Here is a 13,614-nt window from a genome sequence, read left to right on the forward strand (position 1 = left end):
CTTTAACTACTTAAGTATTTATTTCCTCATGAGTTGAAGATGAGAGAAGATAAGTTTCTGTTTTTTTGTTTATATGGTAGATGAGTTTATTGTTTAAAATTACTTTTGTAGTTACTGGCTTGGACTTCCGCTACATGCCTGAGTGAGGACAAGATATAGGCTGTGTGTAAATGGCCAGTAATGATGGGATTGGTCAGTATTTTCATCCCACCAGGAATGAAAAATTGAACAGGGTTAGCACCAGATGATGAGAATCTCAGTACCAGGAAAGAAGAAGAGAATGCAGTGCTCATCCTTCAGGGCTGGAGATTGCTGCCGCAGCCAGACAGAGGACAACAACCACACTGAAGAACCAGAGACCAATGTGGGGCATAGCTGACTTGAGCCTGTGAGCCCAAGGAGCCAGATCACAGCCTTTGCACAAACTTGCTGGAGGCTTTGTGGGTAGGAGAGATTATATAATTGGCAGAACAAGGAGAACTTTCTAACACTGGCCTAAGCCTTTAACCCCGAAAGCCAAAGTGTCTGTGAGCCACTTGGGAAGTTTTCCTGACAGAGGAATTTTATACTTCTGCCAACCTGTTGTAACCTGTTGTTAAGTGCTGTCAGTTGCAGGTGACTCATAGCAACCCTATGAAGGAGAGTCCTCAACGCTTGTGTGTCTTTCTTCCTCTCTCCAGGTTCATAGGGCTTCCGGAGGCAAGCTATTATGGAAGTGGATGCCACTCCTCTGTCCAATGTTACCTAATAAGTTCCCTAATAAACCCTGTAACCATGAGTATGGTTATGTGAGGTCGGTGTAGCTAATTGCAATGAATTTAGGACCCAGTACTAGGGTGGTTCACTATGAGTCGCAAGCGACTCGATGGCACATAACAACAACACTAGAGTGGTTCAATAATAATGACATCTGTTGGATCACTTATTTTGGGGAATGAGAACAATATAATTCATATCACATGCAAGCAAAATCTTTCTGATAGATATGTAAAAACAGATGGAAGAGTATATCAACAAAGAATTGACAGAAATTCAAGCTGGATTCAGAAGAGGCTGTGGTCCAAGGGATATCATTGCTGATGTCAAGAATCTTGGCTAAAAGCAGAGAATACCATAAAGATAGTTATTTAGGGGGTATAGCTCAGTGGTAAAGCATTTGATAAATATACTTATTTGTATTTTATCAATTATATAAAGTCATTTGATGGTGTGGATTTTAACAAACTATGGTTAACATTGAGAATGATGAGAATCTCAAACAATTGTGTTCATGAGGAACTTATACATAGAACAAGAAGTAATTGTCCAGAAGGGAACAATGTATAGTTTAAAATCAGGAAATGTTTTTTAGGACTATATCCTTTCTACAGACCTATTCAATCTTTCTGGTGAGCAAATTACTGGAGAAGCTAGACTAAATGAAGAAGAATTTGGCATCAGGATTGGAGAGGGCTCATAAACACCCAGCAATACACAAATGACACAAGCTTGCTTGCAGAAAGTGAAGAAGACTTGAAGCACTTATTGTAGAAGTTCAAGGAGAACAACCTTCAATATGGATTACATCTCAAGATTAAGAAAACAAAAATCTTCAGCACTGGACCAGTAGGTAACATCATAATAAATGGAGAAAAGATTGGAGTTGTCAGTGATTTCATTTTACTTGGATCTGCAATAAATACCCAAAGTGACAGCAGTCAAGAAATTAAAAAAAAAAAGTTGCATTGGAAAAATTTGCTGTCAAGGAGCTCTCTAAAGATCTAAAGAGCAAAGACTAAGTTTAAAGACTAAGATGTACCAGATTCAAGTCAAGGTTTATTCAATTGCTTTCCATGTATCCAAAAGTTCTTGTGAATAAGTATGACAAAAGAATAATTGATTTCTTTGAATTGTGGTGCTGGCAGAGAGTACTGAATAGGCCATATCCTGCCCAAAGAAAAAAACGTATCTGCCTTGAAGGAAGTACAACTATAGTTCTCATCGAAAGCATGTATGGTGAAACTTCATCTCACTCACTTTGAGCATATTTTCAAAAGGAACCATCCTTGCAGAGAGACATAAAGGTGCGAAAGGTAGAGGGCCGATGAAAGAGAAGAAAGTCTTTCACAAGACAGATTACAGAGTGTCTACCACAGTGGGACAGCGATCATGAGGACGGCACAGGATAGGGCAAGGTTCAGATCTGTTATTCCCAGGGTTGCTAAGAGTCATAGTCTACTTGATGCACCTAAGAATAGCAATAGCAGTGGATGGGTGAGAGCTGTGGGCTGGTGTTTAAATAACTAGAAGTAGTTATGGGAGTGTGGAGATCATACCTGACATCACAGGATTAGATTTTGAAGCTTGAATGTTGTTGAACGGAGAAGTTCTTCCTTGTGGGATTAATGGAGGTCAGAAGTGGTTGTCCGCATGCTACCCACACTCTTTTCATAGTTTATTTTTTAGTTTTGTGCCTTCTAGAAAATACACTTAACACTTTGGACTTGAAATCTTATGAGTCTTGCATGCTTTTACATTCTTTTGTGCTCATATCATTTGTATTTGGTAAAAAGAAAAAAAATGTAAAAATCTATAGGGAAGGTGAATCCTAATGATTGACCAAAGTTTCACCTCAAAGCTGGCCTTGGTTTTCTTTATCTGTGATAATTAAATCCTTAACTGAAAATGAGTGTTGATATTTCCACTTTTCAAGATCAAATAAAAATTATGGAATGAGGGGGAATACAGGTTTTGCTATGTTTGAAAATATTAAAAGTAATAATTGTTCACCAGATGCCCCATTGCCAGTTGGATCCAATCTGATGGTACCCAACAAGAAAACAAACAAATAAATAAATAAATTTTGGAAAAAAACAAATGATTGTTTTGTAACTATAAGAATGTTTTACGGAATTGAGTTTTTAGTAGATAACTTGGAGATTTCAGTCATTACATAAATTATATTGGGGGTTCTTGAGCAGACACTTTCAATGTTCCATTCTTATGTCCTCGAACCTCTTTGCCATCTTCCTGATTCTGGACCCTAGTCATCATCTGTATCTCCCAATCAGAGTACCATCATCAGTCAAGAGCCCAAAGAAGCTGAGAATTTCCATACACCTTCCTGCATACAGCTCTTAGCCCATGACAGTGGGTTCTGAAGTCCCTCTGGCCTCTTCAACCCCATCAATAAGGATAACTCTGAAGTGCAACCGGAATGTCCCCAGAACTTCCCTAAGGACTGAGACAAGTTATCTGCTGTAGGATCTGCTTCAGGTTGCACTTTCCCCAGTCACATCTCCCCAATTCCTCCCTCATCCTTCCTAGAAGCACTTCCTGTCAAGTTGATTTCATTTAAGCAATCATCTTAAGCTCTGCTCTGAGGGAAACCAGCTTTCTTGAAAAATAGAGAAAGATACACTTTTAGAAGTCATTTCTCACTTATACTCTTTCTTATTTTACTACTCTCTTCACTTGGTGCTGTGGTATATAGACTAAAAATTCATTTCTCACCACTATTTCTCCTCCTCCTTCTCCAGTACCAACTTGGCTGAAATAACAGAGATGCATTGTCTCTGTTTCATGTCCTCAGTCAAGATTGCACATTTGTTGCCAGCCAATCTACAAAATGGTCCCTAAGAATGCACTGTACCTAAACATTGGGATAAGATAAATATAGTAGTGGTTGTTGTTGTTGTTGAGTACTGTAGAGTTGAAATCAACCCATAGCTGACCCTCTGGCAGGCTGCCCATTCTTCTGGTATATGCAAATTGTGTGCTTTTGAGATTGCAGTGCAGAGTCTTACCATTAGGCCACTAGAGCTTCCTAGATGTATACTAAAATAATATATAAAAAATTTCTTTTTGGAGTTCAAGAGAACAATAAAACAAAACTTAGAGATAATTTGAGACATATAAGTTTTAAAGTAATGTAGAATTCCTATGCAACCAGTTGGTGTCTACTGACAGTTAACAGTGCAGTGCAGAATCCAGCAACTTGGCTTTCAGATCTTGGTTGCACAGGAATTGCACAACCCATGAACACATAAAAATTTACAGCAAGACCAAAAATAAGATACTATATAATTAAAATTTAAATGCTAACAGGGTTTGATAGCACTAAACTAGTTAATTTCAAAATTAAGCTTTAGAGTAATACACAATTTCATGTAATGCCTTAAGTCCAAAAGAGTAAACTTTGAAGACTCCTTGTATCCTTTTTAAAAAACAAAACAAAACAAAAATCCCTAAAATATACAGAAATTATGCAGAAGGGCTAAGAAAAAGTAATGTATAGCATCTACTCTAATTTTACATATGTAAAATAAAAAATATGAGAATATCAAATGTCACCACAACAAGATAAAGGTAAATAATCCAATAGAAAAATGGGCACAGGATATGAACAGACATTTCACCATAAAAGACATTCAGATGGCCAACAAGCACATGAAGAAATGTTCAAAATCCCTAGCTCTAAGAGAGAAGCAAATCATAACAACTATATCATCTCACTCCAGTAAGAATAGCAAAATTTAACAGAAAAGCAAGCAACAAATGCTGGCAAGGTTGTGGAGAAACTAGAACCTTTATTCACTGTTGGTGGGAGTGTAAAATGGTGCAACCACTGTAGAAGGCAATATGGCACTTTCTGAAAAAGTTGCAAATAGAGATACCATTTGACCCAGCAATTCCACTACTGGGAATATACCCCAAAGAGACCATAACTGACACCCAAGCAGATATATGCATGCCCATGTTTATCGGGGCTTTGTTCACAATAACAAGGAGTTGGAAACAACCTAAGTGCCCATCAACAAATGAATGGATAGAGAAGCTGTGGTATATTCACACAATGGAATATTACACTGCATTGAAAAACAAGGAACTCATGCAATATCATTCAAAATGGGTGACCCTGGAGGACATTATACTGAGTGAAGTATCTCAGTCACAAAAGCACAAATACTGCATGGTGCCACTGTTGTAAAACAGGACTGACCTCAGGGTTGGGGGGGAGACTGAGAAAGATGGGTTCTATAACGTATACTGCATTTAAAGAGATAAAGGAGAAAACTGTTTAAAAGGGATATGTCGTAAACATATTCCATCCAGTGGGGGGAGGGGTTTGTGCGGGGAGAAGGGTGCAACAATGAATGGATGGAATTCCAAAATCTCTGTAGATGTTCATTGAAATGAAAAATAAACAACCTAAATTTAAAAAAAAGGGGGGGACATGTGATTAGGTGTTTTTGTCATGACAGGAGTCCAGAGTGAAGGCTTCATAATGGAGTGGACTTGGGGGGAGGGATTGTAAAACAATGAAAGAATTTTTCTTTTCTTTTTCCAAAAGGGTAGTGTACTAGGGGGAAGGGTTGAGAGGGGAGAAAAATGCAACAATGAAGGAATGGGAAATCCAAAGTCTCCGTAAATTTTAATTGAAATTTATAATAAATTTTTTTAAAAAGAAGAATACTGAATGTCAAGAAATGAAGATGATATAAGTCTAATGACAGTATTATTTATCTAGATACTTAAAATTCAGAAGTATCTGATCTCATTTTTAAAAGACATAATTCACTACCTAATTACTCTCTTAGAGCATGGACTCTGGTTGCCCCCAGAGGGCACACTTCTAGTCTTCTCTATGTTCATACTAAAGATGCCATCAATAGCAAGTAAAATACTCGATAGAGAAATCCTTCTAACAGAGACACGAAAGAGGCTCTTTTCTAAGAGACGATGAAGACCAAAGTATTAAAACAATAGCATTTATGCGTGGTGCATTTGATTTATAAATAGGTGTTGGTCAGTAAAAATCTATTTAGATAGTGGTCAAAGATGAATGGTGATGTGTTTTATAAAATGGAATGTAAGGGAATGCTCATATGAAGTAGGACGTGAATGAAAGGGATGTGTGAAACAATGGATGTGAATGAAACATAATGTATATGAATTTTGTATGCAAATCAATGTAAAATAAAACCATATATCCTTAAAAAAAATCTATTTAGAGAAGGGTGGTTAAGAATCAATGGTAATAATGGAAGAAACTCAAGCTCCTCTGAAGGAATTAGCAAATATAATGCCCCAGGAATGGATGGAATATCAAATAACATATTTCAACCAGCCAATGGAGCCTTGGACATGCTCACCAGGCTGTGCCAAGAAATCTGGAGGACAGTTACCTGGCCATCTGCCTGTGAGACACCCATATTTATTACCATTCCCAGTAAAAGGTGATCCAATAGAATGTGAGAATTATCCGACAAAATCAAATGCAAGCAAAATCTTGCTGAAGATTATTTTAAAATGGCTCGAACTGTACATCAGCAGAGAACTGCTAGAGACCCAAGCCAGATTTAGAAGAAGCCACAACACTAGCGGCATCACTGCTGTCGTCAGAAGGTAAAAGCAGAGAGTACCAGAAGGATATATATTGGTGTTTTATTAACATTCAACTGTGTGATTCACAACAAATTGTGTCTGACATTAAAAAGAACAAAATCCCAGAAGACCTATGCCACGAAACTGTTGTATGAAATAAAGAAAGAAGTGTGTCAAAGACACTTACTTTCTAAATACTTTTCAAACTATATTTGAGAGGCTGGATTTTATGAAAAAGAATGCAGAACCAGGATTAGAGGAACAATCAACAACCTTGCTTAATGAAACAGAGGAGAACCTAAAGCACTTGACGCAAAAGGTCAAGGACTACAGTCTTCAATATGGATTGCACCTCAACATCAAGAAAACAAAATCCTCAGTAAAGAGGCTATAGGCAATATTATTATATGTGGAGAAAAGATTGAAGTTGTTAATGATTTCATCTTTCTAGGCTCCACAATCAACACCCTTGGCACCAGCAGTCAGGAAATCAAAAGATGGGTTGCAACTGGGAAAATGTGGTGGTAAGGACCTCTCCTAATACAGGCCATGGTTTCCTCAATTGCTTTCAATACACCTGAAAGCTGGGCAATGACTAAGGATAACAGAAGAATCATCTATGCCTTTCGGTTGTGGTACTAGTGAAGAGTATTGAACACACCGTTAACTGCTAGGTCTGTCCTAGAGAGGGTGAAACCATATTTCTCCATAGAGGCAAAGATTTTAAAAGTTCATTTCACATACTTTGGGCATGTTGCCAGGAGGAACCATGGAAGTGTAGAAGGTCAGCTCTAGAGAGAAAGATCCTGGATAGGCTGGATTGACACAGTGACTATAGTAATTAGGGTCAGGCTTGTCAGAGCTGGTGAGACTGGCTCAGGATAGGGCAAGGTTCAGAACCATTGTTCACAGGGTTGCTACGAGTCATATTTGATTTGATGGAACACGACAACAATAGCAACAACTCGGCTCATGGGAGATTCTATACGGCACAAATGTTTAAGCACTAGACTACTAAGTTGGGGGGAAAATGGATTTTGAATGGCTAAAGCCTTGAAAAAAAATCTATAAAATATACTTCTACATGACACATGAGGTCACATTGAGTCAAATTAATATTAGACATGATCATATGCCATTTCTTCTAGTAGTAAAAATTTCGGAGAATTCAAGTTGTCTGGTGTGTAGGGAGTTGTGCTGCCAACCCAAAAGTAGGCAGTTGGAATTCACTAGCTCCTCTGCAGGAGAAAGATGGACAATTTTCTCCTGTGCAATAGGACGTTGTGATATGGTTGGTATGGTATGGTATACTATGCTATGTGTTATCAAGTAAGGACCAATTGATAGATGACTCTTCAATGGATTTTCAGAGGCAATAAATGACACATTTGAACCCTGTGTTTTCAGGTTGGTAGAACAGCCTTTGAACACCCGCTGGAGGACCAGTAACACATCAGTTCTGACTCAATGGAAACAAGTTTGAGGTATTCTTTTGAGTAAAAGGATACATTTTGTTTGCCTGATGGAGGAATTAGTAAATCAGCAGTAATTAAAAACCACAATCTCCTTTAGTAGATAGTACTGATTCTCTGGCTTAACAAATGAATTTGAATACAAATGACAAAAGAAACAATTACTGTGAAAATTTCCTAGTGAAAATTTGTTTCACAAGGTAGAAGTATATTTTAAATATATTTTAATATCCAGAAGCTCAATCTGCAATATTAAATATAGCCAAGCTAATCTATCTAGTAAAATATAAAATAGTAACTAGAAAAGAGTAAGTTATGGCAGAATAATAATAATAAAATATTAATAATAATGCTGTTCTTGTTGGAGTGCCATTGGCTCAACTATGATGTATCATTACCCCCTGAAAATAGCTTTGAACTCTTTCCCGTCTTGAGCCAGTCTTACTCCGCTGCCACAGTCACTGTGTCAATCCATTTCATCCAGGGCCTTCCTCTCCTGCTCTGATCCTCCACACATCCAAGTGTATCTTTCTCCCCAAAACTGGTTCCTCCTGGCAACATGCCCAAATTATGTGAAACAAACTTTCAAAATCCTATCTCCAAAAAGCCACTTGGTTTCACCCTCTCCTGGACAGATCTATTTGTTCTCTTAGCAGTCCAGGGTAGTTTATTACTCTTCTCCAGCACCACAATTTAAAGGCATAGATTCTTCTTCTGTTGCCTTTAGTCATTGTCCAGCTCTCAGATACATGACAAGTAATTGAATAGACCATGGCCTGGATTAGGCACACCTTGTTCTCTAGACACACACACACACACATACACACACACAAACACACACACGAGTTTACTTCTTTTGTTTCTGAACATTTTGATTAACCTTCTTTTCTTGCATTATATGTCCTTCAGATTTAGTGTTTTTGTTTGTTTATATGAAATTTTATTTTTATGTTCTTAAACTTTTTCCTGTGCCTTATGAACCTTGGTTTTCCACTAACGTTCTTTTCTTCCATTTTATTTCCTTCAGATTTAGTGTTTCTATTTGTTCACATGAAATGTTATTTTTATGTTCTTAAACTTTTCCCTGTGTTTTATGAACCTTGGTTTTCCACTCAGAAAGGACTAGCTTGGTTTTTCCTGGTCCCTGGCATACAATTTCTCTGCTGTTGAGAAACTCGCCCACAACCATAGAGGAGATTCTGACTCATAGTGACCCTATACTACAGAGTAGAATAGTCTCAAAGGGTTTCCAAGCTGCCAGTCTTTACAGGAGCAGACAGTCTCATCTGTCTTCCACGGAGCAGTTGATAGGATAGAACGGCTGACCTTTCAGTTAACAGTCCAATGTTACTGGAACTCATACAGCCATCAAGGTTCCACTATGGTTCAGAAGGAAGGCATACAGTATGTCTGAGACACACTTCTGAGCTGAATGAGAAATAAGACTGGGTTCTGTTTGCATGTAGAAGGGTGGGCTAGTGGCTCACCAATCTCACAAATGTAAGGAAGACTTTACACTGGGAATCCTAATCAAAAGCATATCTCTAGTTATCTTTACCTATTTTATTTCATTTAGAAAAAAATAAACAAATAAACCCTGATTCCCGCCCCCCCTACCCGGGGAAAATGCTTGACTTCTGGGAATTCTGTATAGAGGAAAGAAAAAAGTGGAGGAAAAGAGGTGAAGGTGAAGAGGCTGACTAATAAAGTTGTCCTATGCCTAGACTTGCAATGAATTAAATTGGTTTTTTTCAGTATCATTTCTCTTTCTTGTCTTCAGTTCTTCATGTTTACACAGACCAGAGCCTCCCCAGGGATAGAGAAGGTCACTGCAGGGGTCCTTATTACAATGTGGCTTCGTCTGAGCTTATTTTCTGTCACTATTTCTTATTGGATTTTCCTTCCTTTACAATTACATGATCTATCTATCTATCTATCTATCTATCTATCTATCTATCTATCTCTATATATTTATCTCTATCACTATATCATATCTATCTATCTATCTATCTATCTATCTATCTATCTATCTATCTATCTAGTTCCTCTCCTTTACCCTCTTCACTCTGTAGAGATTTTTATGCTCAGTAATTCCATTACTTTATGCCGTGATATCTTGGAAGAACAGAGTATTGAAGCATGTGCTCAGTCTACACTTTTGCAACTGGGGAGCACTCGGCTATTTTTGAGTATTTCTCCCCCCTACAGGTGCTGGTACTTTATGTTATAATCTATCAAGCATACACCGAAGAGGAAGAGCTATATAAGAGAAGTATTTTCACCAACTTTCTATTTCTCTCTTTTATTATGTTAGAGAGTCTTACCCAAGATCTGAAGGTGGCTGGGATGGATCGGCTTTAGAATCCAAGAGAAAACGTTTCTGTGTGATATTCTTCATATCTTTCACATTAAGGACAGGGTAACCCATCTGTCTAGTCCAGGTGTCCATTACGTCTTTCACAGGCATACCACTTGCCTAACATTTAAAAATTATAGAAATTAATTAGGCAACAAATGAGAGAAACAAAGGGACAAAATAATTAAATGAGAACGTGATTGTTAGGCATGACTAATAATATTTAGATAATATTTGGGAAATCTTCTTCCTTACCTTTTCCAGTGCATCCCAAAAATCTGATGTTTTGGCATTCTTGAATTTATGTTCCTGCAGATATATCTGTTTGTAAAAGATAATAAGTATGTTAAGTCAATGTTTGTTCATCTCATACTTTTTCACATGAGCAGAACTCCTATTCATCTTTCATTTTAATGGATAATAATTGCTGGTCTACCTAAAATGAAAATCAAATAATATACTATAAGCAAAATGCTTTGTAAACTATAAAGACACTGCACAAGTAATATTTTATTTGTAAAGCATAATGGATATTTTTCTTGATCAATAAGATATGTTTGTTCTCTCCCAGCCCTACCCCAAACAGAATTGCAATCATTAGAGAAAAAAAGTTTAGATTTTTTGGGTACTGGAAATACAGGATGCTTATGTACAGCCACATGCTGAGAAAACAGAGTAGTCCATAAATATTTCTGATCCACTATGAAGGTGGGCAGTGAAGAACTGGACATTGAATTAAGAAGAATTGATGCTTTTGAACTGTGGTATTGGAGAAGAGTATTGAATAGCTCATGGACTGTCAAAAGAACAAACAGATATGTCTTGGAGAGGTGCAGCCAGACTGCTCCACGAAGGCAAAGAAGACTAAACTTCACCTCACATACTTTGAGGATGTTGCTAGGAAAGGCTATTTATTTATTGGAGAGGACCATCATGCTCGAGAAGGTGGAGGTATAATGAAAGAGAGGAAGACCCTCAACCAGGTAGATTGACACAATGGCTGCCGCAATGGGTGCAAGTGTGTCAGAGACTGTGAGGACAGCACAGGATAAGGGTTCAGATATGTTGTTCATTGGGTTGCTATGAGTCATATTCAACAACAACCATGAAGAAACAAACAAAAATCCATGTGAGCTGTTGTTGAGTTGATTCCGGCTCCTGGTAACCTCATGTAAATAAACCAGAAGGCTGTGGTCTTTCAGAAACAGATCAGAAGGTTGTTCTTACAAAGCACACTTGGGTGGGTTCAAGTTGCCAATGCTTGGTTAGTCATCAAGTATTGAACTATTCATGCCACCTAGGAATTCCTTTCAATTTTGACAAGAGGTACAAACTTCTCTAAACTTTACTTGTTGGCATGGATTGACACAAGGGCTATAACAATGGTCTCAAGCATTTCGGAGATCATGAGAATGGTGCAGGAGAGGGCAAGGGTCAGAGATGCTGTTCGTAAGGTCACCACTCTGAGTACTATTCTACTTGATGGCATTAACAACATTGGCTGCATCTTCCTCCTTTGCTTAGAGTGGTGTTTTCACATCTCAGACACTAGGTGGCCACATCACACATTATGTGCGATATGACTGTGATAAAAAAAAAAAGGTGAACTTGGCTCTAAGTCGCAGACTGGCATATATATTGGGTTAAAAGCTAGAGAGTAAGAATTTGGGGCTTTGTTGATGAACGAGTCTCTGTCACAAACACTGAACTCTGATCTTACAGCTATAAAGTAGTCATAGACAATTTCTAATTAAATGAGGATGGCTGTCTCCCAACAAAACAGTACTTGTGGACCAAAGAAAATGAAATTCAGCTAATTTGCACATCTCTCACAATGGGATTATTTTTATTAATCATTAAAAATATAAAATAAAGAAAATCCTCTATTTTTCAGCTTGTAGATCTTATAGAAATATATGGAGGGTCAGATTTGGTTTCCTGGCAACAGTTTGCTGACCTCTGCTTTAAGGAAATGAATGCAAAACTTTTTGAAGATTAACAACAAACAAGAGATGATAGGCTGGGAGTATAATTTGAAGATTTCTTTACTCTTCAAATATTTTCAAAAAGTGCATCTTTAAAGAGAAAGCACCTCCTTTAGGCATTCAATTGATACAACTTCTCTCAGCATGTAAGTGTTCAGGTCAAGTGTGATACATTCCCAGAGAAAATTCTAGCTTTTTCCTAATCACATACTTGACGCCTCTAGGTAAGCTCCAGGAACCATTCCAAAGTCCCTGCTGTGTCTATCACCCCTCTTTTACTCTTTAGACTCATCCATTTAAAAGTGGAAATCTTTGGGAGAAGTGGAATCTTCTTCAATGTTCAAGCATAGAGAAAATAACCAACAGTTACATTTTCTCATCTCATTTTTACGCTAAGATTCCTTAATTTACAGCAGGTACTTAAGGACATTATCTTGCAAATTCTTCTTCCCAGAGACATAGAGATAAAACAGTACTTAGCAGAATGGTGGCACTGTGATTAATGCTTGTCTTCTGAACAAAAAATTGACAGTTCAAATATACCAGCTACTCTGCTGGTGAAAGTCAGCTCTGCATTCCTTTGGAAATCATATGAGGCAGTTTTACGCTGTCCTATACGGGGCCTCTGACTCAGAGTCAACTTTATAGCAGTTGGGGGTGACGGTCATTGAGATACAGGGAAGAGTGGTTGGCTGCAAGGAATTTAGGAAAAACAGAGAAATCTAGGGGAAGTCTGGAGTACTCCATCTATGTTGTTGTTAAGTGCTCTCGAGTCGTAGATGACCCATAGCGACCCAAGAATGAAAGACCTGAACACTTGCATAACTTTCTTTGTTTCTCCAAATTTATAGTTTCCAGAGGCAAAATATTTAGGAAGTGGATGCCACTCTTGCTCTCTTGCTTCCAAGCGCCTTTAATTAATTAACTACACTAAAGTACTACCACTAGAGGGCAGGCAAAGGAAGGCAGAAGAAATGAAAGGCTCCAGATGAAAAGTAGTCATTTAATGCAGTTTCCAAATAATTATTCATTTTTTTCTTAATGCAAGTATTAAATACTACAAATAGTAATAATTACAACCAAAGCGTCCTGCTAGCATCAACCTCTTCTGAATGATATTTTCTTAAATTTCAAAGTCATTTTTTAAAAAACCCCATTGCCATTTGGTGTGCTGGCAAAACTGGATCTTTCTACCTACCTGCAGAAAGCTGAAGCAGGATGCATATCTCACAACATACACAAAAACTAACACAAAGTGAAATCAGAGGATTAGGAGTAAATTCAAAAACCATAAAGATCTTAAGATACAAAATAGGACCAAACTTAGAAGGCCTAACCTATGGTATAAATAGACTGGCAAATACAACCAGAAAGCGCAACCGGGAGAGGATAACATCGATGAAGGGGACCTTCTAAATATTAAGCCTTTGAGTGC

The 13,614-nt window shown here is 37.7% G+C and overlaps 1 protein-coding gene across 1 annotated transcript in view; it reads right to left on the bottom strand.

The window, feature by feature from the left end:
• Positions 1-13,614, bottom strand: part of ENPEP (glutamyl aminopeptidase (aminopeptidase A)) — a 152,321-nt gene that overhangs the window by 55,439 nt on the left and 83,268 nt on the right. Inside the window, exons 9-10 of the mRNA XM_006881089.1 lie at positions 10,450-10,515; positions 10,163-10,314 (exon numbers count right to left, since the gene is read on the bottom strand). Coding sequence (XP_006881151.1) covers positions 10,163-10,314; positions 10,450-10,515 — 218 coding nt within the window. The remainder of the gene's footprint in view (positions 1-10,162; positions 10,315-10,449; positions 10,516-13,614) is intronic.

Source organism: Elephantulus edwardii, unplaced genomic scaffold, assembly GCF_000299155.1.
Source record: "Elephantulus edwardii isolate Elephantulus edwardi_28Jun2011 unplaced genomic scaffold, EleEdw1.0 scaffold00012, whole genome shotgun sequence".
Taxonomy (NCBI): Eukaryota; Metazoa; Chordata; class Mammalia; order Macroscelidea; family Macroscelididae; genus Elephantulus; species Elephantulus edwardii.